General features: G+C 37.9%; 2 protein-coding genes across 2 annotated transcripts in view; one reads left to right on the forward strand and one right to left on the reverse strand.

Annotated features, from left to right (window-relative positions):
- LOC136866235 (zinc finger CCCH-type with G patch domain-containing protein) overlaps window positions 1–26,115 on the reverse strand; it is a 143,351-nt gene that overhangs the window by 9,098 nt on the left and 108,138 nt on the right. Inside the window, exon 9 of the mRNA XM_067143020.2 lies at window positions 17,407–17,583. Within this exon, the coding sequence (XP_066999121.2) occupies window positions 17,407–17,583 (177 nt within the window). The remainder of the gene's footprint in view (window positions 1–17,406; window positions 17,584–26,115) is intronic.
- The window catches only part of LSm-4 (Like Sm protein 4), a 209,851-nt gene continuing 184,615 nt past the window's right edge, over window positions 880–26,115 (forward strand). Inside the window, exon 1 of the mRNA XM_067143022.1 lies at window positions 880–899. Within this exon, the coding sequence (XP_066999123.1) occupies window position 899 (1 nt within the window). The 5' untranslated portion in view covers window positions 880–898. The remainder of the gene's footprint in view (window positions 900–26,115) is intronic.

Below are 26,115 nucleotides of genomic sequence, written 5' to 3' on the forward strand. Positions count from 1 at the left end.
CAGTTCACAATTGTACTAGTATAGGAGAAATGTGTCTCAGAATCATTTAAATGGTCATAAATTAGAAGTTTAGTTTATCACACACAATGTCTTAGAATTCTGTCACAGTCAATGATAAAGTTCAAAATTACGATAAAATGTTAAAGTCCACAATACCGTCAACTGGTAGTTGAAATATTTGAATCTCCAATTACACTTCAATTCACAACTTCTATTGTAACTTCACTCGGTTAACACACTCCTAAATATCATACAATGACAATTTATTCAGAGAAAATTTTATAACATTTCATTCGTAACGACGCGGTAGAAACTTTACTTGCGATGACCTTGCACAATTTCAAAGTGCTCGAGTGTGACTTCTCCGTCTTCGCAGAGCGCGACGGAGCATACTGTCTTTCTGTCATAATCGTTGAGTACATACACACACTCACACTGGCTATATGCTCGGTTCGTTGACCTATTTATATCCGGCTGCGAGCAGCACTCTGAGTCAGGTAATAAAGGGGTGATAATACTTCCCAAACTTCTACTTGTTATATCTTGGAAACCACTACACGGATTAATCTCAAATTTGCAGGGTTATACTTTTAAAATATGGGCTACAATTTAGTGTTGGTCTCATATTTATTGATCCAGTCGTTGAGAATCTTAAAAATGGTTTCGAGAGAATTCTAAGGGGAGGCAAGCCACAGGCAGTGCTGACGTCACTTGACCTTGCTCTACTCATGCGGTCTCCCTCACGCAGTGCAGTGAGAACAAGAACATTCTCTCGCACAGCTGTTCGTGCATCGTAACATAGCCGTTCGCTCATGAATAAAGATTTATAACTCGCATGTGCCAGGGCCTATGCCTTCCTGGTACAACACCTTAGACTGGCCCCTAGACAAAATACTTCAGTATGTATTATTTTTATTATATGTTACTTATCCACTAATATTTTGTGTTAAAATGTTTATTTTTAAGGATAATTATGATACAGCAGCATACAAATTAATCTGAACATAGTCATTTCTAAGACTATTTATAATTAATGTCAGCAGAATCCTGCATTCCTACTAAATACTGTTCCCACTTTCAAGCTAATTGCATTGTACATGTATGGCAGCATTATTGGGCATTATTGGATGTTCTTTATAATGAATGTCTCTGGGTAAGTTCATATAAGTTTTCAGTATAGCATCATATTATTGTACAGAAAATTGATAACTGATAATGGATGCCACCCCATGGAAGTGTTAAAAAATTGTGACATTAGCTAAGCATACTTCTATGACCAGGACAAATTCCTTCACAACATGGTGTTGGTGTGGCTATGGTAAATTCAATTTTGAAGTGATACCGAGAAATCAGGTCTTTTTATTGCTGAAGGAAGGAAACTGTGGTGGGGAACTGAAGAATACACCAAAAGAAGACCATTTACTCATTAGGAAGTGCAAAATACACCCTGTTGAAGACAGGAAGAAGAGCACGCAGACTAGCAAAGAAGCAGTTTTGCCATACACTATGTGCAAAAAGCGATTGATATGGACTAAATTACATAAAGATTGGCCTGTGGAAGGTTGGAAGAAAGTAATATTTTTAGATGAAAACCATTTCAAAGTTTGTGGTCAGCGTGCTCCTTATGTGCGTAAAGAAACATCTCCGGCCTCTATTCATCAAGCACAAAACATCCTCCAAAAGTGATGCTGTGGGGATATATGATCTACAAGGGACGTTTAGTCCATGTTAAGGGTATGATGAACAGTGAAGAGTACATAGAAATCCTTCAGAGGAGGGTAGTGCCTGAGTTAGAAAAACGGTCTCCAGATGGTGAATTTCAACGTCATCTTGCTCCATGCCACACATCCAAAAAGTCAACAAATTCTTTGAAGACAAAAACGCTGAAGTGCTCCCTTGGCTTGGCAACTCACCTGATATCAACCCCAATAAATAGTAAAACTGGGTAGATTATAACAAAAGTGTGGTTTCACAATGAAGAGATCAAGAATATTTCCAAAAATGGTGGATTCCATGCCAAAACATGTCAATCCTGTTTTGAAGAACAAAGGAGGTCACATCAAGTATTAAGGTATGACTTTCTGTAATTGCAGAACTGATTTTCAGTTGATTTTATGAGGACAATTTTCTGAATCTTGTTTGGATTAATTTGCACATTAATGTAACTATGCCCATAGCTACAGATGAGTTCCATTATTTTGATGGTACATGTTTTTGTTAAGAATTGCTAACACTACTTCTTCTGGAAGAGAATACAAGAAAAGTTATTTTCTGAATGAAACAGCTTTCAAAGACTAGTAGAGAGAGTGGTTTAGTTGCAAGACTGACAGATTTATCCCATAATATGTATTCTTTGCATTAAATTATTTACAGAAGTGTGTTGTGTGGTACACTTGTATTGACTTTAAGTTTGTGATGGATACAGGTGCTTTCAGCACTTCATCATTCCACTAAGATGCTTTTTCTTCCTTTTTTTTTCTTTTTTTTTTTTTTTTACATCTTTACACACAGATGACCCTAGGTATTTCCTTGCTATTTCTACCACAGCATCCCTGTATGACACCCATTCTCATTCTATACCCTGAACCTGCTTACTGTCCATTGTTTGGAACTTTTCACTAATCATACCCATGTACTTCTGTCTAATTTCCTCATTCTGGAGATTCTCTAATCTTATTCGCCTGCAGACAGATTTAACTTTATTCTAGGCCTAGAGACGCTTAGTTCACTACAGATCAGATAGTGGTCTGTATCATTAAAATAAATCCCCGACATACCCACACATTCATGATAGATTTCCTTAATTTCTAAGTCGATTGTGATATAGTCTACAATGGATCTGGTGCCCCTACCTTCCCACCCTTCAAACTATTCAAGATATCTGCGTGTAATGGGGTTAATAAATGAAGAGGAGTAAGTAGTAGAAGAAGAAGCAACTCGCAATTTCAGGAAATGAAGTAGTTTGCTGGATGCCAGGTCAAACGAAAGCAACATTAATTTTGCACTGAATGCTCTTAATTTTTCAGTCGGACCACAAAATTACGTGTTTGTCTTTACTTGCAGCTGTTCATTCAACACATGCTGCACAAGAAGGCAGCTTTACCTACAAAAGCATCTTCCCTTATCAATGTCTGGAATTCCATAGCACCTTTGAGAGTTGAAAATTTGGACACACACTTATGTATCTCATGCTTTGAGTTCCATGAATATACCTACCTAACTAGCACGTTACCTGTGCTTAACCAGTGAATGGTATTGTGAATCAGCAGATCTTCATATGCAGTGGACATATCAGCTAATAATTTTATAAGCTGATGTTGCAGGGTTACTGCTGGTCATTTCTTCATCCATTTTCTAGAGGGGGGAAGTGTGATGCCAATATTCCAAAACGGTTGGTTTTAGGCCCTTAAAACATGGTTTTCGGGGCCCATAGGGCCTTACCAAGTTTTGTTCTACGTGTTATGAGGCTCAAAATGAACCTTGTCTCGTCCTTGTGTGGCAAATTGAATATTTTTTAGCCTATGTTAATGTGCCAAAAGGCCTAAATCTAGGGAATGGAGAGGGATGTTAAAATTTCTTGTAGATGGGGTCCTAAAAGTTAAGTATACAAAATTTGATTGAAATTCGTGGAACAGTATGGATTTGTATAAGGTACGGACAGACATTCTGCTTTATATATACTGTATATAGATAGCATTTTTTCTTTCTTACAAGTTGCTTTACTTCGCACCGACATAGATAGGTCTTATGGCAACGATGGGACAGGAAAGTGCTAGGAGTGGGACGAAGTGGCCATGGCCTTGATTAAGGTACAACCCCAGCATTTGCTTTGTGTGAAAATGGGAAACCACGGAAAACCATATTCAGGGCTGACGACAGTGGGGTTCGAACCCATTATCTCCCGAATACTGGTTACTGGCCGCACTTAAGCGACTACAGCTACCGAACTCAGTAGTACATATTTTGGGGTTTTCCTCTTGTTACGGCATATTTCAAAAGTATTTTTCGTCTTGAGTGTAGACTTTACAAAAAACAATATGTATATGAGTTTCCACCTTATCAATACAAATTTATTTTACATTAAGCAAGTAAATATAGTCAAGACTAGTTTCGACCCCTAGGGGGTCATCCTCAGTTGCCAAGCGTTAAAAATGTATTGTTTACAAAAACATCACATGTAGTGGTAAAAGCTTAAATTAATTTGAACCGATCATTAATGTTGGTATGTCTGGTACATGATTGACTAGTGTGCATCATCCATGAAGACACATATTATTTTTCATGCTACTACCATCCAATTTTTTAGGTTATACAATGTGGAATATACATGCATTTATGCAACTCGACAGTGGCAAGTTTAACAATGTACATTTAAAGTTGGTTCATAAATTACACATTGGCTATTGATTAGGACATTGGTTTGAACACTTTTGACTAGAATATCAATGTAACACCTTACTGGCATATATCTTAGATGCTAAAATCAGTTTGTAAAGCCTGTTACTCTTGATTGAGTCTTAGTATAAAGTTAAAATTTTAAATGAAAACTATTTGCTTAGTATAGGCATTAAATAATGCTGTTAAAATGGACGTAGTGGTAAAAGCTTAAATTGATTTGAACCGATCATTAATGTTGGTATGTCTGGTACATGATTGACTAGTGTGCATAATCCATGAAGACACATATTTTACATGCTACCACCATCCAATTTTTAGGTTATACAATGTGGAATATACACACATTTGTGCAACTCAATAGTGGCAAGTTTAACAATGTACATTTAAAGTTGGTTCACAAATTACACAAATTGGCTATTGATTAGGACATTGGTTTGAACACTAGAAGATCCCAACAGGCAGCTACAAAGAACGCACGGTTCCAACACCTTACATACTGTACCTTGTTTTTACAACATATACGCTTCCACGATAAAATCAACGTGCATCAAGACGCATAATTTCAACACATTCTGACAAATGTCACCAGCCAGAAACATCACGACATACGGATGGAAAACATGCTCCATTAATATTTCTAATAACTCCAACATTAGTAGCTGCCTAATATATCTCCAGATATATATCTAAGCATTACCCGATCTACAGCGGATTATTAAAATGCTAACTGTTTTGTACATATAAATATTTTTACGGACCCATTTTATTAGAACACTATATCTAAGACTGTTATGAAAAATTCGTCAACCCCATTTGTTCCAAAACAATGTACATGTTGCACCACATATCAATAACATTAATGTAATGTGTTTTTAACCAGGCATATATGACATACATATACCACTGTTTTAGCTAGATGTCCATTTTGACAGCATTATTTAATGCCTATGCTAAGCAAATAGTTTTCATTTAAAATTTTAACCTTATACTAAGACTCAATCAAGAGTAACAGGCTTTACAAACTGATTTTAGCATCTTAGATATATGCCAGTAAGGTGTTGCATTGATATTCTAGTCAAAAGTGTTCAAACCAATGTCCTAATCAATAGCCAATTTGTGTAATTTGTGAACCAACTTTAAATGTACATTGTTAAACTTGCCACTATTGAGTTGCACAAATGTGTGTATATTCCACATTGTATAACCTAAAAATTGGATGGTGGTAGCATGTAAAATAATATGTGTCTTCATGGATTATGCACACTAGTCAATCATGTACCAGACATACCAACATTAATGATCGGTTCAAATCAATTTAAGCTTTTACCACTACGTCCATTTTAACAGCATTATTTAATGCCTATACTAAGCAAATAGTTTTCATTTAAAATTTTAACTTTATACTAAGACTCAATCAAGAGTAACAGGCTTTACAAACTGATTTTAGCATCTAAGATATATGCCAGTAAGGTGTTACATTGATATTCTAGTCAAAAGTGTTCAAACCAATGTCCTAATCAATAGCCAATGTGTAATTTATGAACCAACTTTAAATGTACATTGTTAAACTTGCCACTGTTGAGTTGCATAAATGCATGTATATTCCACATTGTATAACCTAAAAAATTGGATGGTAGTAGCATGAAAAATAATATGTGTCTTCATGGATGATGCACACTAGTCAATCATGTACCAGACATACCAACATTAATGATCGGTTCAAATTAATTTAAGCTTTTACCACTACATGTGATGTTTTTGTAAACAATACATTTTTAACGCTTGGCAACTGAGGATGACCCCCTAGGGGTCGAAACTAGTCTTGACTATATTTACTTGCTTAATGTAAAATAAATTTGTATTGATAAGGTGGAAACTCATATACATATTGTTTTCTGTAAAGTAATATCTATCAATACGGAAATGAAACTTATAAACAACAGCAATTGAGTGTAGACATCAATTTCTGCAGGAAACTATTGAAAAATTGAGATAACTGAAGTGTTAAGCTGTGCTGGTTATCCTCAGGCTGTTTGACAGGTCAGCAGCGTGTTTAAATTTAGTAACGCCAGCTCTACATCTGGCCATGGCCTTGTCTACCTGCTATGCAATTAGGTGGGTACTGATTCTTGGAATTTCTCTTACAGAAGGGCTGTCTTTTATTCATTTCGTAAATAGTTACCTTTCAGGAACAATTAGTCCTTGTTAGTCTTACTTTAGTTGAGTTGAAACAGGTTGAGGTTTATAGTACATTAAATAGCTGTATTGTTGCTACTTAATTTATAACTGTTTAGAACTGTTAGTGAAGTACCGAAAGTGTGTGTACGTGAGTTTCAAGACTTTTCAAACGACGGAAGTGTGTAGTTTTGCAAATACTGTAACACAGTCATAACCACAACTAAAAAGTATCAAATTCAACATCTTCAAACAAAGAAACACAGTAAATCACAAGAGGTAAACTTGGAGTGAAAAAAAACCACCCACCAGCCTCTTGTAACCAGTGCTTTAGTTAAACCTGGACCAACACTACGTAAATTCAATGAAGACCTGTGTGAAGTATCTGTCTATGCAAACATACCATTGGCTAAGCTAAACAATAAAAACTTAGTTTGGTTTCTGCAGGAGTATATGAAACAACCAGTATATGAATCAACAATTAGGAAGAATTATGTTCCTGAGCTTTATAAAGTAATGTTAGGTAAACTAAGGAAAAAAGCTTTCGAAAAATACATTTGGGTGCCACTAGCCAAACCAACGGATGTGGATCAAAGATATGTAACTAACTTCATGCTAATTTTAGGAGAGGAAGAAGAGAGAGACAATTCTTGCTTGTGGCCATCAGGCATTCTTTTACGATCATGTTCTTGTGGCCTGCCACCGATGTGCACCTTATATGTGTAAAGCCATGGGAGGTCTTGGGATATTATATCCCAAGATAATACACGTCACATGTGTAGCACGTGGACTTTGAGTCACTGAAGCAGTCTGGATTTCCTTTCCTGAAGTAAATGTGTTGATCTCTACAGTGAAAAGTGTTCCTGAAAGCTCTAAGTTACAAGAAATCCTTTTTGGATGCAGCTAATGATATGCCACTCCCGCCTTAACCAGTTCATACAAGATGGGGAACGTGCCTCAAAGCTGCTGTTTATTATGCCGATTATTTTGATGTAGTAGAAAAGGTGGTTGAAGACCTTGATTCTGAAGAAGCTGCTTCTACTACGGGAGCTCAAGAAGTCTTGAGCAAAGATGGTGTTCGTGAGCAACTCATATTTATTCATTCTAATTTGCATTGCATACCTTCAACCACCAAGAAATTGCAAGAAAAAGGACTGCCTCTTCACATTAGTATTGGAACTGTTGAAGAAGTCGAACATCCCTAATGAACTTTACAAAGGCTCCTCTTAACTGTTTATGATGGTGACTCAATGGAGACAGACTGTCATTTTGTATTTTTAGCACAGTGATTTTGTTTTGTTTTTAATTATAACAAACGGCAAGTTTTATACTAAGAGGTCCACAACCTCACTATAATTACATTGTTTGTTTCCGTCATGTCTCATTTGTTTTCATTCTTTTCTTCATTAGGTTTTAACACTTTTTTAGCATCAATTATATAAAATATTTTAACCTTTTTTCACTGAAGATGTCTCCATCTAATGATAGAAATGTGTAGTGTTTAATTCTGTCATGTTGCATTTGTTTTCCATTCTTTCCTTCATTATGTTTTAACACATTTTTTTGCTTCAATTATGTAAAAAAACTTTAAACCATTTTTCACTGAAGATGGCTCAAACGAGTTGAAACATGTTTGACTATATTTACTCCATCTAATAATGGAGATGTATATGTATTGACTAGGAGGACATATTGAATTTCCTTTGTAAAGTGAAAACCGTCAATACAAAATAATTCTAATATCTTGTAATCCCTAATGACATAAATAATAAAGTTTTCTCAGAAAAATTGCAGAGTGTAGTGCTAAAAAACTCCGGTCTCCTCAAATTTGAAATCATTTTTGGTGTTATCCAAGGCAAAGGTAAATTTGACAGTGCATTGATACTAGAAGTCTCTGATTTCATTGAGTTGGAGTATGCTGCAATTGTGGCATGTGATCTGGAGAGAGTGTTTATGGAGTATAAAGTCATTTTAAGCAAAAATAGGCACAAGATTGTGTTTCAAAACCTATTACATCATGCAGTGATTAAGTGTAATCAAGATGTTTGAATTTCAGTGACAAACTTGAGCATTTTATTGTGGTACGGTATATAATTCTTTTTTATTTTGGCGATGTTTAAAGGGCAACATTCATTTCTTATAACATAAACTGGTAATTGATATCAGAAATAATATGTTTGTTTTCAATGCGTATTTCACCATTTTTAGTGCATATTTTGACACTTTTTAGTGTATATTTTGGCATTTTTAAGTGCATAATTATCCAAAGCCTGGTAATAAGATTAGCATGGGATGTTAGTAAGGTACCTTCTGATCATATGAAAGCAGTAATTGCACCTAACTATAAGCAAGGGAACAGGAAGGATGGCAACAACTATCGAGGTATTTCAATGAGCAGTATACCAGGCAAAATGTTCACTGGCATTTTGGAAGGGAGGGTGCAGTCAGTGGTTGATAGTAAGTTGTATGAAAACCAGTGTGATTTCAGACTATAGAGGAAATCAGGATAAGATTTTCGATATGCGTCAGGTAACTGAAAAATGCTACAAGAGGAATAGACAGTTATGTTTATGTTTCGTAGATCGAGTGAAGGCATATGACAGAGTTCTGAGGGAAAAGATGTTCACTGTACAGGGTGTCTATGGGATTAAGGGTAGATTTTTAAAAGTAATCAGGCATTTATGTTGATAATTGGGCTGCGATGAGAACTGATGGTAGAATGAGTTTGTGGTGCAAGGTCCTTACAGGGGTTAGATAGGGCTGTAATCTTTCACCTCTGTTGTTCATAGCTTACATGGATCATCTACTGAAAGGTATAAAATGACAAGGAGGGATTCAGTTAGGTGGGAATGTAGTAAGCAGTTTGGCCTACACTGATGACTTTGTCTTAATGGCAGATTGTGCTGAAAGCCTGCAGTCTAATATCTTGGAACATGAAAATAAGTGCAATGAATATGATACGGAAATTAGTCTTTTCAAGATTAAAGTGATGTCAGCAGGTTAGAAACCTAAGAGAATTGAATGTCAGGTTTCAAATATAAAGCTGGAACAGGTAGATAATTTCAAGTATTTAGGATGTGTAATCTCCCAAGATGGTAGTATAGTTAGACTGAATCAAGGTGCAGCAAAGATAATGCAGTAAGTTTGCAGTGATAGATGATACTAGCTGATGTACCCATGCTTTGCTACGGGATTCCTAGAAAGACTGACTTTGTAGTTTTCCTAACTGAAGTCAACATAGGTCATTACAAAAATGACAGTAGGAATGTAGCAATTAAAAGCAATGTTATCATATAAAATACTCGATCAAATGAAAAAAACGCACATTTTATCACTTTTAACCTTCAGTACTATGGTGCCAATCTAACAGTCCAAAGTTCCAGAGCTGAAATGACCAGGCCGCAAACAGCCGTGAACACTCCTCTCCTATTATTCCGTTAAATATGCACACTGATCATTCCAATCAGTGCCTCAGAGTAGGGATTGAATAGCTCGAATGCTATGATGAACCAGTGTGTTGCGTATCAGTAGTATCAGAAAATTTACGAACCAGAGGAATGGCATGCTAAAGAAGAAAGTTATCTAACTCCCCAGCCACTTCCTGTCAATATTCAGGCAGGCCGTTACACTCTGTACGACCGGGTGAGTTGGCCGTGTGGTTAGGGCTGCGCAGCTGTGAGCTTGCATCCGGGAGATAGTTGATTCGAACCCCACTGTTGGAAGCGCTGAAGACAGTATTCCGTGGTTTAACACTTTTCACACCAGGAAAATGCTGGGACTGTACCTTAATTAAAGCCAAGGCCGCTTCCTTCACACTCCTAGCCCTTTCCTATCCTATCGTCTCCATAAGACCTATCTGTGTCGGTGCGACGTAAAGCAAATAAAAAAATATTTGGTACGCAGCAGTAATCCTATCTACTGGAGATGAGTAGTGACAAAAGACACAAAGCACATCACAACAGACAATGGTCAATGTAATGTTATTGTTGATCAATGTTATGAGCTTTCTATATTGTAGGCCTTCATATTTAGTTTTCTTTCGACTCTGCGATTTGTAAAATTATTTATAACGTAGACTGTAGTTCCTTATTCTCCGACTTTACATACCAATTTTCATTAAATTCTGTTTACCCATTTTCTCATGACATGGCGCTGATATGGACTTAGTAACAAAAATCCAAATTCATGAATATATTTGTGATCATAGCTGGTACGGTAACAATGTATAAGACATAAATGATCGGAAATTTAATACTAGATAACTTTAGTTATGTAGTATTTATCGATATGACTTCTAATTACAAATATTTGAGAATTCAATTTTAGGCCTTCCCCTAAACTATCATTTCACTCAGGGTGAATAAAATTATTTATGGCCTAGATGATAGTGACTTATTCCCCGACTTTGCATACCAATTTTCATTAAGATAGGACCACTAATAACATAAACAATTATTTATGGCCTAGATTGTAGAGGCTTATTCCCCGACTTTGCATACCGATTTTCATTAAATGCTCTTCAGCCGTTTTCTCATGATGCGTGTACAGACAGACAGACAGACAGACAGACAGACAGACAGACAGACAGACAGACAGACAGACAGACAGACAGACAGACAGACAGACAGACAGACAGACAGACAGACAGACAGACAGACAGACAGACAGACAGACGGAAAATGTCATAAAAGTAGTATTATTAAACTATACCATATGGCTAATAAGAAAGGCATGAGAAAATAAAAAAAAAAACAGTTATGATCAATGGAAAATGGTAAATAAAAATGTAAACAACCTATGGGATGGTTTTAAAGCAATTGTTGAGGAGTATGTACAGGTATGTACCTTAAAATTTGTAAGGAATGGTAATAACCCATTATATTACAACAGAGAAATAAAGAGATTAAGAAGGAGGTGCAGATTAGAAAGAAATAGAGTTAGGAATAGTTGCAGGAGTAAGGAGAAGTTGAAGGAGCTCACAAGGAAATTTAATTCAGTGAAAAAATAAATCACTAAGGATAACATGATGGCAAACATAACTGGCAGCCATATGAATTTTAGAGAGTAATGGAAGGATATGTATAGATACTTTAAGACAGAAACAGGTTCCTAGAAGGACATTCATTCCACGAATCATTAATGAAGAAGGGGAGTGTATATGTGTGGACATACAGAAGGCAGAAGTATTCAGTCAGCAGTATGTACAAGTAGTTGGATATAAAGATAAATTGCAGATAGAAGAGGTGACTAATATTGGCAAATTACTGAAATTTACCTATGATAATAAAGACATTTATAAAAAGATACAAAAGTTGAAAGCTAGAAAGGCAGATGGGATTGTTAAGATTTCTAGGGATGTATTAAAGGCTAAAAGTGTTAGGATATAGTGCCATAACTGAAATACTTATTCGATTACTGTTTGCATGGCTGGGCTGAGTGGCTCAGATGGTTGAGGTGCTGGGCTTCTGACCCCAACGTGGCACATTTGATCCTGGCTCAGTCCGGTGGTATTTGAAGGTGCTCAAATACGTCAGCCTCATGTCGGTAGATTTACTGGTACGTAAAAGATCTCCACCGGGCGAGTTGGCCGCGCGCGTAGAGGCGCGCGGCTGTGAGCTTGCATCCGGGAGATAGTAGGTTCGAATCCCACTATCGGCAGCCTTGAAGATGGTTTTCCGTGGTTTCCCATTTTCACACCAGGCAAATGCTGGGGCTGTACCTTAATTAAGGCCACGGCCGCTTCCTTCCAACTCCTAGGCCTTTCCTATCCCATCGTCGCCATAAGACCTATCTGTGTCGGTGCGACGTAAAGCCCCTAGCAAAAAAAAAAAAATCTCCTGCAGGACTAAATTCCAGCACATCGGCATCTCCTAAAACCATATAAGTAGTTAGAGGGACGTAAAGCAAATAACATTATTTATTAATGTTTGCATGAGGGAGAGATAGCAAATGAATGGAGAGTTGCAATAGCAGCCCCAGTGTACAAGGGGAAGGGTGATGAACATACAGTAATGCGGATAATTACAGGCTAGTCAGCTTGACTTGTTTGTAAGCTCTGGGAGAACATTCTTTCTGATTATATTAGACATGTTTGTAAAAGAACTAACTGGTTTGATAGAAGGCAGTTTGGGTTTAGGAAAGGTTATTCCAGAGAAGCTCAACTTGTAGGATTCCAGCAAGATATAGCGATGCAAGTGTAAAGGGCCCCATACACGCGCAGACTTAGTCGAAGGTAAGTCTGCGCAAACCAGTCTCTTCAGACATGTCTCTGTGTGTATGGCCCATAAGTCTGCCGACAAAAAGTCCGCAGGCAAGTCTCTGACATTCTGGCGCTGCTTGAATTCAGCTGGAGACTTTGCGATGAAAGCGCTATCTCAGAGCTGCGGCAATAAATGTAAACGTGGTAACCTACAAATATGAAAACTGAAAGAATTTTTTGCGCGTCTTCTTCGTGCAGAGCGCTTACATTATGTCCAAATAACAACTCATCTTCTATACCGACTATCTAATTAATTTCAATCCGTATATATTTTTCAACCACCCGAAGTGCATAATCTTAAACAGAAAACAGCTGAGCGCGTCGTATTCAACCTCCTCAGTAAATAATCATTTGGTCTGAGCGTCTGTGGGCAACTGCATACTTCCGACTTACCTCTCACAGGCAAGTCTGTGCAGGTAAGTATTCCAGAAGTCTGTGCGTGTATGGGGCCCTTAATGGACTAATATAACTTGGAAACAATTCTCTAACCTATGGGTAAATAATGGAAATATAGAGCTTGACGATGATGATAATGATGATTATTATTATTATTATTATTATTATTATTATTATTATTATTATTATTATTATTATTATTACTTGTGAGGTGTGGCTATGAAGTTGCTTACATCTATTAGTATCTACAGTACGTAGTTATGTACAGACTTTATTTGGTATAAACCGTGATCATATTATTTGTGAGGTTATGTCATGAAATATCTGCTATATGTATATTAATATTAAAGTATATAATTTATTATTACCGGTAAATATGATGTATAAATCCAGCGTAATGTTGTGCAACACAGTGTAATAGTCCAGAACAATGCATCTTGCCACTGGAATTGCGTAGAAAATTCCTTTCATTGTAAACAGGCTATTGGAGACTCTCGAAATTACGAGAAAACATGCTGTGTCATATTCTTCTAGAAGCCTGGCCAGGCAATGTATATAAAGAGGCAGTCTTGGGAGTTGAGTTGTTTAACGAGACTTGTAGTGGAAGTCGTTAGCCGAGTGTTTGAATTCAAGTATGTGAACTTTGTTGGGTTGGTAGTTGGTTGACATGCAAGTGTTGCAGTCTTCTTCGTAGCAGTGTTTTGTTCAAGAGAGCAGTTATTAGTATGTGTGTGTGTGTGTGTGTGTGTGTGTGTGTGTGTAAATAATTTGTAAATAAAACTGTACACAACTGACAACATTTCGTGTGTGCATCTTTGTAGTTACAACAATAGTAGATATATTAGATTCAGGAGGTCAAATGGACAGTATCGCTATTGACCTATCCAAGGCTTTTGATAGGGTAGATCATGGGAGATTACTGATGAAAATGAGGGCTATTGGACTAGACAAAAGAGTTGTTGAATGAGTGGCTAAATTTCTAGAAAACATAACTCAGAGAATTGGAGTAGGTGCAGTGTTATCTGGTCCTGTAATGATTCTGAGACATGATGACATAATGATTAAAAAAGACAGTGTTTGTAATATCTGAAGTCATTTCTTTTCAGTTTCGATTCAAGTTATTTTGTAAGCGTTAGGTTCTTCAGTCTGCCGAAACTAATTTTTGAGTAGTAAATTTATAAACTACCTGTAAAAAAAATATGGTAACAGCTATTATAACTGCAATACAAAAAGAAACAAGTTATAAAATATTAAGAACTGCAATCACAGGTAAGGCTATTTGCAGATGATGTTATACTGTATAGGGTATACTGTATACTGTATGAGTTGCAGGAATGTGAGGGACTGCAGGGGGACCTAGACAATGTTGCGAGATGGACAGCGTACAATGGTATTATGGTAAATGGGATGAAAAGTCAAACTGTAAGTTTCATCAAGAGGAAAAGTCCTCTCACTTTGTGTTGATGGGGGTGATAAGTACCCCAAGGGCAACATTGTGAGTACCTAGGTGTTAATATAAGGAATGATCTTCATTGGGGTAATCATATTAATGAGGTTGTTAAGAAAGGTTACAGCTCTCTTCACATGGTTATGAGAGAATTTAGGGTTGTAGTAGGATGTAAAGGAGAGGGTACATAAGTCTCTGGTAAAACCCCAATTAGAGTATGGTTCCAATGTATGGGACCCACTCCATGACTACTTGATACGAGAACTGGGAATGATCCAACGGAGATCAGCACGACTTTTTCTGGGTGATTTCCGACAAAGGAGGAGTGTTATGAAAATGCTGCAAACTTTGGGCTGGAAGACTTGGGAGTAAGGAGATGAGATGCTCAACTATGTGGTAAGTTTCAAGCTGTTAGGTGAGGGATGGCGTGGAATGACATTAGTATACAAATAAGCTTCAGCGGAGCTTTTAAAAGTAGGAAAGATCATAATATGAATTCAAGAGGACAAACTGGGGCAAATATTCAATTACAGGACGAGGAATAAGGGATTGAAATAAATTATCAAAGGATATGTTCCATAAATTTCAAAATTCTTTGAAAACGTTTACGGAAAAGCTAGGTAAACAATTTGTAGGGAATATGCCACCTGGGTGACAGCACTAAATACAGATCACTGATGACTGAATGACTGATTGATTGATTGATTGATTGATTGATTGATTGATTGATTGATTGATTGATTACCTTCTAGCTCAGTGAGAAAAGCAATGCGAAGCTACCCCAAACCTCCTTAGCCTAGTATACCTCTTCATTTATGCCTAGACTATCTATGACTGCTGATGGTAGAAGCTGTTAGGATCCAACCGGCCTTCACCACAGGTGCATCTGGGCAGTGGTATAGGTCTGCAAACTCTCAATCTGTTTGACAAGACAGTGTTTGTGGAAATTCTCATTTTAGTCTAAAACTACAGTGCATTGGGGCATGGCTAAACTGAAAGAATTGTCATGGTGCTTCTTACAGTATAGGCCTACTGTATATGCAGACTCCATAAAAATTATCACTGACTATGTTCCTCACAGAATAGGGCGGGTTGGGGTAATTTGGGTATAAAAATACACTCTTTCTAAATTTAGAGATGCATACCTTGACACCATAATATTTTCCAGTCTTTTTTTTATTGTTTTTTGTTAGCACCATGATCTTCTAGAATGATTCTATTGCATTTTCAAGTATATGCTGACCTCTTCTTGACAACTCCCCCAGCAGGTAGAATGTATTTTGCAGGTTGTATCTTTTCACTCATCTCCAAGTCCAATCCTGTATTCAGCAACAATTTGTTTCCCAAGTATTTTGATGCAAGTGTGTAATGGACTAGTATAACCTGAAAAAAAATCTAAACCCATGGGTAAATAGTGAAAATATCAAGCTCGATTAGTAGGTGTTGTTATTATTATGACTATGGCTATATACGCTGGTCTTTCGATTTATGAGGTGGTTTACGTCTATTATTATCATCATCATCATCATCATCATCATCATCATCATCATCATCATCTACGTAGTTATGTACAACAGGTTGTCAGTATGGAATTTATCTAGTATAAATCGTGGTCGTATCATTTATTATTTGTGTGTTGTACGATCTGCCTTGTGTAACAGAACATGTGAGATTATGTCACGATACTTCTGCTGTATGTTTATTAATAAACTTTATTTAAAGTGTATGTATGTTGGGTACTCAGCCCGAAGGCTCGTTTGATCCTCCACAGTTCTGTCAACAGCTGTCATAGATAGCCTAGGCATCACTGAAGAGGCGTACTAGGGAAATGAGGAGTGAGGTAGTTTCCTGTTGCTTTCCTCACTGGTCCAGAAGTTGCTATTACATAACAGTCTGCCAAGCCCATTGAAATGCATGCACCAACAGACCTTATGAGCGATATTTTCACACCATTCATAACAGGGACCGGCTGCATAACGAATGGTATTACTAGCATCGCTCATACCTCAGTCACTTTCATATTGTCAAAGCCAAGGATGAGACTGAGACAGACAGATCAATGAAAGTAACAAATTTATTCTAGCCTATACCCTGTAAACACTACATCTCTCCAGAAAAGGCATTTATTTAATGTAAGAACACATAATTAATAGTAGTATTATCTGTAAAAATGAGGTAAAAATCCGATGTAATGTTGTGCAACACACGGTAAGAGTCTAGAACAACGCACCTTTGTCCTGATGTCACTTGACTTTTACAGAATGTTCCATTCATTTGCATATAGGTTATTGGAGACTCGAGAAGATACGAGATAGCATATTGTGTCATACTTTTCTGGAAGCCTGGCCAGGCAAGGTATATAAAGGACAGTTTAGGATTGTTTAGATGAGCTGTTAGTGAGAGTCGTTAGTTAAGAATGTGAACTCATGTGATCTTCTCAAGTGTTCCGTAGTTGGTTGACATGCTAATGTGGCAGTCGACTGAGTTCAAGATAGTGGATAATTTGATGTGCAACTATTAACGTGTATATAATTTGTAAATAAAACAGTGTATACAATTGACAACATCACGTGTGCGCATCTATGTGAATACAATAACTTGAAGCTTTACACAATTTCAAGGTCTCGACCCTTCTCTTTCTCTTCTATTCAACACCATTACCTGGTATTTGATCAAATAATGTGAAGTAGATGATCTTGTAAAGTTACAAAATTATACAAGAATTGCTCACCTTTCTTCCCTGTTAGTTTACTGTTGATGAAATCAAATACATTGGTATTCTGCTTTTCTCTTGCATATGCCTTCTTATTAAGCATTTCCTGCCGTCTCTTCAATCTTTTCAGCCTCTTTTCAACTTTGAAGAAGTTTTCATCTCCTCCTGCATTCTCTCGTAATTCCATACAGTGATCTGGAATGTTAATAGCAAAGTTTAATTATAGTTGCACACAGATAATTGCTACAGAACTATTACCATATTTATCCATGTTAAGGGGCACACTTCTTCCTTCTAATTTTTATTTTAAAAAATCTAGGATGCGTCTTTGTGAGAAAAAAAATCTGTAATGAAAAAGTTAAGACGTATTATAACATGCACCATCTGGAATGTGAAATAATCTATAGAATCAACAGCGATAGCCTATAGTAAACCAGAAGAGATTAAAAAAAAGATGCTTTGATGATCTTTTTACAAACAAGTACCATATTTACTCGCAAATTAGACCCCTATTTTCCCCCACTTTTACACCCAAAAAAAAAGTGGGGGGGGGGGTCCAAATATGCAATAACCTCAAATTTTGTGCAGTGAACTCATGACGTCTAGGCTATAATGAGCTATAAATTATACATGTAAACATTCTGCACTATTCTTTAACAAACTTATGAATGTATTTGAGTTATACTGGCTATTTTCATTGGAAGGCAGTATTTCTAAGTGTAAAAAGACAATAAATGGTGAACATGACTTTCAGGCCTACATATAAAGTAAATATAGTCAGATTTAGTTACTCATATCACGTCATTCGCTTCATCTCATTAATTCCACTGATGAGGCTGAAGTCAGGGAAGGCATATGGTCGTAAAAACTTGCTACAAAGATTCATCAACTTCATACTCGACCCCGTAGACAAAAAAGGGATAAGGGTATCGTATTATCAGATTATGCAATATTGATACAAAATAACTTAATGGCTGTATCTGTCAGGTTAATTTGAATTATCATCTTGTGCCGTCAACTTCTCTGCTACCGGTGTGACGTGTTGTTATCTTCACTGCCATCTTGTCAGCCATGCACTGCAATCGAGAGCATTTGAGGTCCCATCTTTTTTAACCTTTAAAAAACAGTTTCGTTCTTGACTATAGAGTCCAAACAGTGTGAATCTATTCCCAAATGGTTTCTGGAGATGGTCTCTGTTATTTTATTCCCAGCTGGTGTATGTGTAGCAGAAGCCACTCCTTGATGATGCTTGTTGTTTAAAGGGGCCTAACATATAGGTCATCGGCCCTTAATGTTACAAAATGAGATGAAATGTATGACAATTAAAAATTTCAAAATCATCCACTGACCAGAATAAAAAAATGTGATGATGAAGTATGAATGGATCGATATGAATTTAAAACAATCAGTGGATCCGACCCAGAAACTATCATAAACAATAGTATTCCTGACCAAGGGACTGCTTCTAAAGCGCAAACCTGAATCGAGGATGCTTGTTGTCTAAGGCGGTACAAAATCCAAGTCAACGGCCCCTCATAATGGTACTTATCGCTAGTAAAGTAGAACCATGGTATTTGTCTATTGCGGTACTAATCAAAAGTAGTGCAGACTCATGGTGTTCCACACATTATGGTACTACTCACAAGTGTTGCACTTCGCACAGGTAACGCAGGCCTATGGTGTTTCTCACATAATGGCGCCACTCATAGGCAACGTAAACCCATCGTGTTCCTCACCTAAGTGTACAAATCACGGGCGGCGGTATTCCCGTGATTTTCCTCGTATAGTGGGTACTAATCACAGGCAAAGCAGACCCATGGTGTCGCTGATATAGTGATACTAATCAAAGGCAACGCCCAGACCTGTGGTGTTTCTCACAATGGTACTAATCACGGGTACTCTAAAACCCATACAGACTCCCTTTCTGTTGCTACTAATCACAAACCTTTTGTGTACCCAACATAGTGGTACTACTTGCAAGTAAAGGCGACCCCTGGTTTTCCCCGTGTGATGGTACTAATCACAAGTAGTTTAATGGTTCTAACACAATCATCCCGTGGTCGCCCCTTTTAGTTGGCTCTTACGACAGGCAGGAGATACCGAGGGTGTATTCTTCGCCTGCAACCCCCACGTACAGGGGGTAAACTGAGAGAGAAAAAGAAGGGATCTGTCACTTTGAAAAAGGAAGTAACGGGCGAAGAAAGGCAAGGGCCACGAAGGGCGTGAAAGTAATAGACTCCCAAGGCCTCAAATGCTCTAATACTGTTGGGGTTGGAAAAGAACAAGAGTTGACCTAGGGAGGCCGGACAGGATAGATCTGGCACAAGTAAGTGGAAGCAATGCCAGGACTCAGCTAAGGGCCCTGTGGTTGCCAACTGATGCTCCCAGGTTGAGAGCTCCTGGAGCCACTTTTAGTCGCCTCTTACGACAGGCAAGGGATACCGTGGGTGTATTTTTCATCTGCGTCCCCCACCCACAGGGGATGAAGACACTTCTTCTGAATAAAGCTGTGCTGTAGAAAGCATGCCAAACCACCAGCTGATAACTAGCGTATGCTACGAGTTGTATTTCTGAATGTAATACACAGTGACTGGAAGCATTCTTTTGATAACTGCGGCTGTTGAAAGTCAGACCCTTATTTTTAAGTATCTTTCATGCTTGTTCTCTACATTTAACACATCAGGATTTACCTAAGCAGCTGTAAAAGAGATAAGACAGACAGCATTGTTTAGGTTAGGTACGCTATCGCCTGGATAGTGCCAAAAGTTCCACGATGGAAAGAATAAAAATAAATAACAGGAAAGTTTACCACATTTATGGATATCTACAGGTGTGGCTGTAACGTGTTTTAGTATCATAATGTTTAATTTTGTAAATTCGTTGTCTCAGTTCTTTTATTAATGTATATCCTAGTATGTTTTATTTGGCATCTGCTAAAATCGTTAAAAGCAAGCGGGGGCATATATATTAGTTTTTTATTATTCGCTAATCGGCCAACTAGGGACCATGATAAGTTTCATTATACATTCTGGCATTTATACAATTTTCGATTCATCAAATAGGTTTTCATTAGCTTGCTGGGCCGAGCACGGCGTTCATCCAACCACTTTGAGAAAAAAAGAAGGGATCTGTAACTTCGACAAAGGAAGTAACGGAAAAAGAAAGGCAAGGGCCATGAAGGGCATGAAAGTGAAAGATGTTGTGACGTACCCACTCTGCCCACAGATGTGCGACAAAATTGTTACGTGTCGGGTCACCTTAATGTTAATATAAATAAATGATATCTCATTGTTTCTCCATAAACAATATCCCATGGACACCAGCCTTCAAGCTTATGGCTTGAAAACGATAGTTGATTAATAATAATAATAATAATAATAATAATAATAATAATAATAATAATAATAATAATAATAATAATAATAATAATAATAATAATAATAATATGTAATGAGACTCAAAAAACTCCCAGGTGTGAGGTGATGGAATACTAACCATTAAGTACACTAACTTGGAATTTAAGGATCATTAATAATAATTTCAGAAAATACAAATTAAAACAGCTATTTATTAAAATGAAAAATGTGACTTAATGGCGTATTAACAAAATCTGAACTTACGGAAGCAAAAGAAAAATTGAATGAAATTAACTCTAAGAAAATGAACTGTTGCGCGAAGACTTGCAGTAATTTATGCCATTAGCTCACCATTTGTAGACTCTGTTATGTAGAAGCTGATGATTGATGGATCTCTCGTACAGGTGGCGTCATCTCTTGTGGATTCCAGTCCTACTGCTGCTTTGTGCATAGTACACTAGCTGTACTACAACTTTTCCTGCCTTTAACACTTCCTACTGTACTTCTTACATAAAGTCGTAATTAGTCCTAATTTTAAAAGCAAAACCCTCATGGGTTATGTTCATGGAGAGAATACACTTGTATTCTTCTGTATTACGGAACAGTAGTGTAACTAAACATACATACATTATCATTATAGACTGTTATGCCTTTCAGCGTTCAGTCTGCAAGCCTCTGAGAATTTACTAAACGTTGCCACAATCCTCGATTTGCAACTAGTGTTGTGGCCTCATTTAGTTCCATACCTCTTATCTTTAAATCGTTAGAAACCGAGTCTAACCATCGTCGTCTTGGTCTACCTCTACTTCTCTTATCCTCCATAGCAGAGTCCATTATTCTCCCAGGTAACCTATCCTCCTCCATTTGCCTCACATGACCACATCACCGAAGCCAGTTTATGCGTACACCTTCATCCATAGAGTTCATTCCTAAATTAGCCTTTATCTCCTCATTCCGATTACCCTCCTGCCATTGTTCTCACCTGTTTGTACCAGCAATCATTCTTGCTACTTTCATGTCTGTTACTTCTAACTTATGAATAAGATATCCTGAGTCCACCCAGCTTTCACTCCCGTAAAGCAATGTTGGTCTGAAGACAGACCGATGTAAAGATAGTTTCGTCTGGGAGCTGACTTCCTTCTTACAGAATACTGCTGATCGCAACTGCGAGCTCACTGCATTAGCTTTACTACACTTTGATTCAATCTCACTATATTACCATCCTGGGAGAACACACAACCTAAATACTTGAAATTATCGACCTGTTCTAGCTTTGTATCACCAATCTGACATTCAATTCTGCTGAATTTCTTACCTACTGACATCAATTTAGTCTTCAAGAGGCTAATTTTCATACCATACTCATTGCACCTATATTCAAGTTCCAAGATATTAGACTGCAGGCTTTCGGCACAGTCTGCCATTAAGACCAAGTCGTCAGCATAGGCCAAACTGCTTACTACATTTCCACCTAACTGAATCCCTCCCTGCCATTTTATACCTTTCAGCAGATGATCCATATAAACTATGAACAGCAAAGGTGAAAGATTACAGCCTTGTCTAACACCTGTAAGTACCCTGAACCAAGAACTCATTCTACCATCAATTCTCACTGAAGCCCAGTTGTCAACATACATGCCTTTGATTGATTTTAATAATCTACCTTTAATTCCATAGTCCCCCAGTATAGTGAACATCTTTTCCCTCGGTACCCTGTCGTATGCTTTCTCTAGATCTACGAAACATAAACACAACTGCCTATTCCTCTCGTAGCATTTTTCAATTACCTGGCGCATACTGAAAATCTGATCCTGACAGCCTCTCTGTGGTCTGAAACCACACTGGTTTTCATCCAACTTCCTCTCAACGACTGATCGCACCCTCCCTTCCAAGATGCCTGTGAATACTTTGCCTGGTATACTAATCAATGAGATACCTCGATAATTGTTGCAATCCTTCCTGTTCCCTTGCTTATAGATAGGTGCAATTACTGCTTTTGTCCAATCTGAAGGTACCTTACCAACACTCCATGCTAATTTTACTACTCTATGAAGCCATTTCCTTTCCACTATACTTCACCATTTCAGGTCTAATTTCATCTATTCCTGCTGCCTTATGACAATGGGGTTTTCTTACCATCCTCTCCACTTCCTCAAGCATAATTTCACCAACATCATTTTCCTCCTCCCCATGAGCTTGGCTGTTTGCAACACCACCAGGATGATTTCCTTTTACATCGAGAAGATGTTCCAAATATTCCCTCCACCTCTCCAGTGATTCCCTGGGATCTATTATGAGTTCACCTGAATTACTCAAAACACTATTCATTTCCTTTTTCCCTCCCTTCATTTCTTTATTACTGTCCAGAAAGGTTTCCCTGCTGCTTGACCTAGCCTTTCCAGGTTATTACCAAAATCTTCCCATGACTTCTTTTTGGATTCAACAACTATTTGTTTCGCTCTGTTTCTTTCATCTACGTACAAATCACTGTCTGCCTCGGCCCTTGTTTGGAGCCATTTCTGATAAGCCTTCTTTTTACTTTTACAAGCTGCTCTCACTTCATCATTCCACCAAGATGTTCGCCTTTTCCCATCTTTACACACAGCTGTTCCTAGACATTCCCTTGCTGTTTCTACTACAGCATCCCTGTATGCCACCCATTCACTTTCTATATCCTGAATCTGCTTACTGTCTACTGTTCGAAACTTCTCACTAATCATATCCCTGTACTTCTGTCTAATTTCCTCGTCCTGGAGATTTTCTACCCTTATTCGTTTGCAGACAGATTTCACTTTCTCTACCCTAGGCCTAGAGATACTTAGTTCACTACAGATCAGATAGTGGTCTGTATCATCGAAAAATCCACAAAAAACTCGTACATTCCTAAAAGATTTCCTGAATTCAAAGTCTGTTAAGATATTATTATGGATCTGGTACCCCTAGCCTCCGATTTGTAGCGGTGAATAGCCTTATGCTTGAAGAATGTATTCGTAACAGCATACTAGCACAGAAGTCCAGCAAACGCTTCCCATTCCCATTAGCTTCCATATCTTCCCCACATTTACCAATCACCCTTTCGTATCCTTCAGTTCTATTCCCAACTCTCGCATTGAAATCGCCCATTAGCACTACTCTATCCTCGCTGTTGACCCTTGACCACGATGTCACTCAATGCTTCATAAAACTTGTCAACTTCATCCTCATCTGCACCCTCACATGGTAAATACACGGACACAATTCTTGTCCTAATTCCTCCAACTGACAAATCTACCCACATCATTCACTCATTTACGTGCCTAACAGAAACTATGTTGCGTGCAATGGTATTCCTGATAAAGAGCCCTACCCCAGACTCTGCCCTTCCCTTTCTAACGCCCTTCAAGTACACTTTATAATCTCCTATATCTTCCTCATTATCTCCCCTTACCCGAATATCACTTACTCCTAGCACATCCAGATGCATCCTCTTTGCTGACTCAGCCAGTTCTACCTTCTTTCTTCCATAAGCCCCATTAATATTGATAGCTCCCCATCGAATTCCATTTCGTTCGCCAAGTTGTTTCCTAGGACTCCCTCGCCTGTCAAATGGGAGTGGGACTCTATTACTCCCATAGGTCCGAGGCTTGCTTAAAATGTTCTGAGCTCGGTAAATTCATGAAGCAGGATGCTACCCTACTTGCACATAGTCCACGTGAGGATCTCTCCTCTAACGGGTTAAGGACTACCGGTGAATTGTATAGTCCTAGCCGCCTGAGCACAAGGAGGGCCACGACTCAGAATATGTCCGAGATGCCCACTCCCATTCCATAGCAACTGGTATCCCGACTCTTAGGACCACTTACTAGGCCACTCAGCCGTTGCCTATGGTTCACGTACTAGGATGTGACTACAGTAACCCACAAACACGAACCATTAACTAAATTCATAACAAAATCTCTCCTGCCCTATACCAGTCAAAACTGGTCTCCCGTTGACTTTACCTCTCATCATTGAGATAACAGGTCCCAATGAGAGTAACTTTTGAGCAGAATACTACTCAGATGTGAAGTGAACTAAGTTAGATCTTCTCTGATGTCAAGACATACAGCCCTCCTCCGCTGATAGATTAGAAACGTAGAATCATCGTAAGAGTGTCTTAGTAAGAGTACGAGTGTCCTCCCAAGAGTGCGAGTACAAGTGTGAATGTCTTCCAAGAGTACGAGAGAGTGTCTTCTCCAGCCCTATACGTTGAGTATATAGGTTCCAAAATCTCCCTACATCAACCATATCACATGGTCCAATAAGATTCGAGGTCTCATCCCTTCTCCTATGTATTGCTGTGAATCCATCATCTTGCTTCATTACGTCCATTCACATAGGCTGATCTTTCCCGTGAAAATAAAGCGTCAGGTAACGAACTTCGAAAAGTAGGCGCTCATAAGTTTTCAACTGTCTCTTCCTAGTATGGAAGGGGTACGGTCTCTCGTAAGCTTGATGACGTATATTTCCCGGTAATGGGCTGAAATTAGCCTGCTGACTCTGGTCACCTCACTACGGCTACTGGAAAATTTACTGCAAGCTATTAATACGAATGATGTTGAAATACTTTACACAATAAGTTGTTCGTTCAGAATACGTTATAGCTGCGATACAAAGAAATGAAATGATGATGTGAAATGGATGATTAAAACCCTATATATATACATAATAATTTTAAAATGACCTACCAGTGATTAAATATATACATCTTATCAATTAATTACACAGTTCAATAATTTATCACATGCTGTGATGTTCCAAACATCACAATGTCATAAGCTTTTTTCTGAAAAGGTCTCGTTTGTGCATGTCATCTGGTTGTAGATCCATTTCTTCAAGGTTGTTCTTGACGTTAACATACCAGTGAACTGTTTTTTGTTTTAAGCCAAAATTATTAAAAATGTGTTTTGTCCATCAAGAGTTGTCCATCCGCTGTAAGTGACCGTAGAAGCGAGCCCTGCACATGGGCATTTGTGTCTGTGATCTTCTCTATCTTAGAGTAGATTTCTTGTCTGGGTTTATTTTATACATACTGTTTTTGTAGTTTAGGCCAAGAATGTTGTGGAGAATGTTTCCCTCTTTTTGCTCTAACTTAGCAAGTGCACATATCTGAGAGAGGATAAGGCATTCTGATGCATAGAGAGATACAGGTTTAATGACAGTGTTATAATAGTGAATTTTGGTATTTATAGAAAAGCACCTTTTGATAAATATGTTCTGGGTGGTTTGGAAAGCTACCTCCATTTTCCTTGCTCTGGCTGCTAGCGCCTCTGTATCTAGTCCATTTGATTGGATCCACTTACCAAGGTATTTATACACACGGTTTATTGTTCCATATATATATATACTAGCT

This window comes from Anabrus simplex, chromosome 3 (assembly GCF_040414725.1).
Source record: "Anabrus simplex isolate iqAnaSimp1 chromosome 3, ASM4041472v1, whole genome shotgun sequence".
Classification (NCBI taxonomy): Eukaryota; Metazoa; Arthropoda; class Insecta; order Orthoptera; family Tettigoniidae; genus Anabrus; species Anabrus simplex.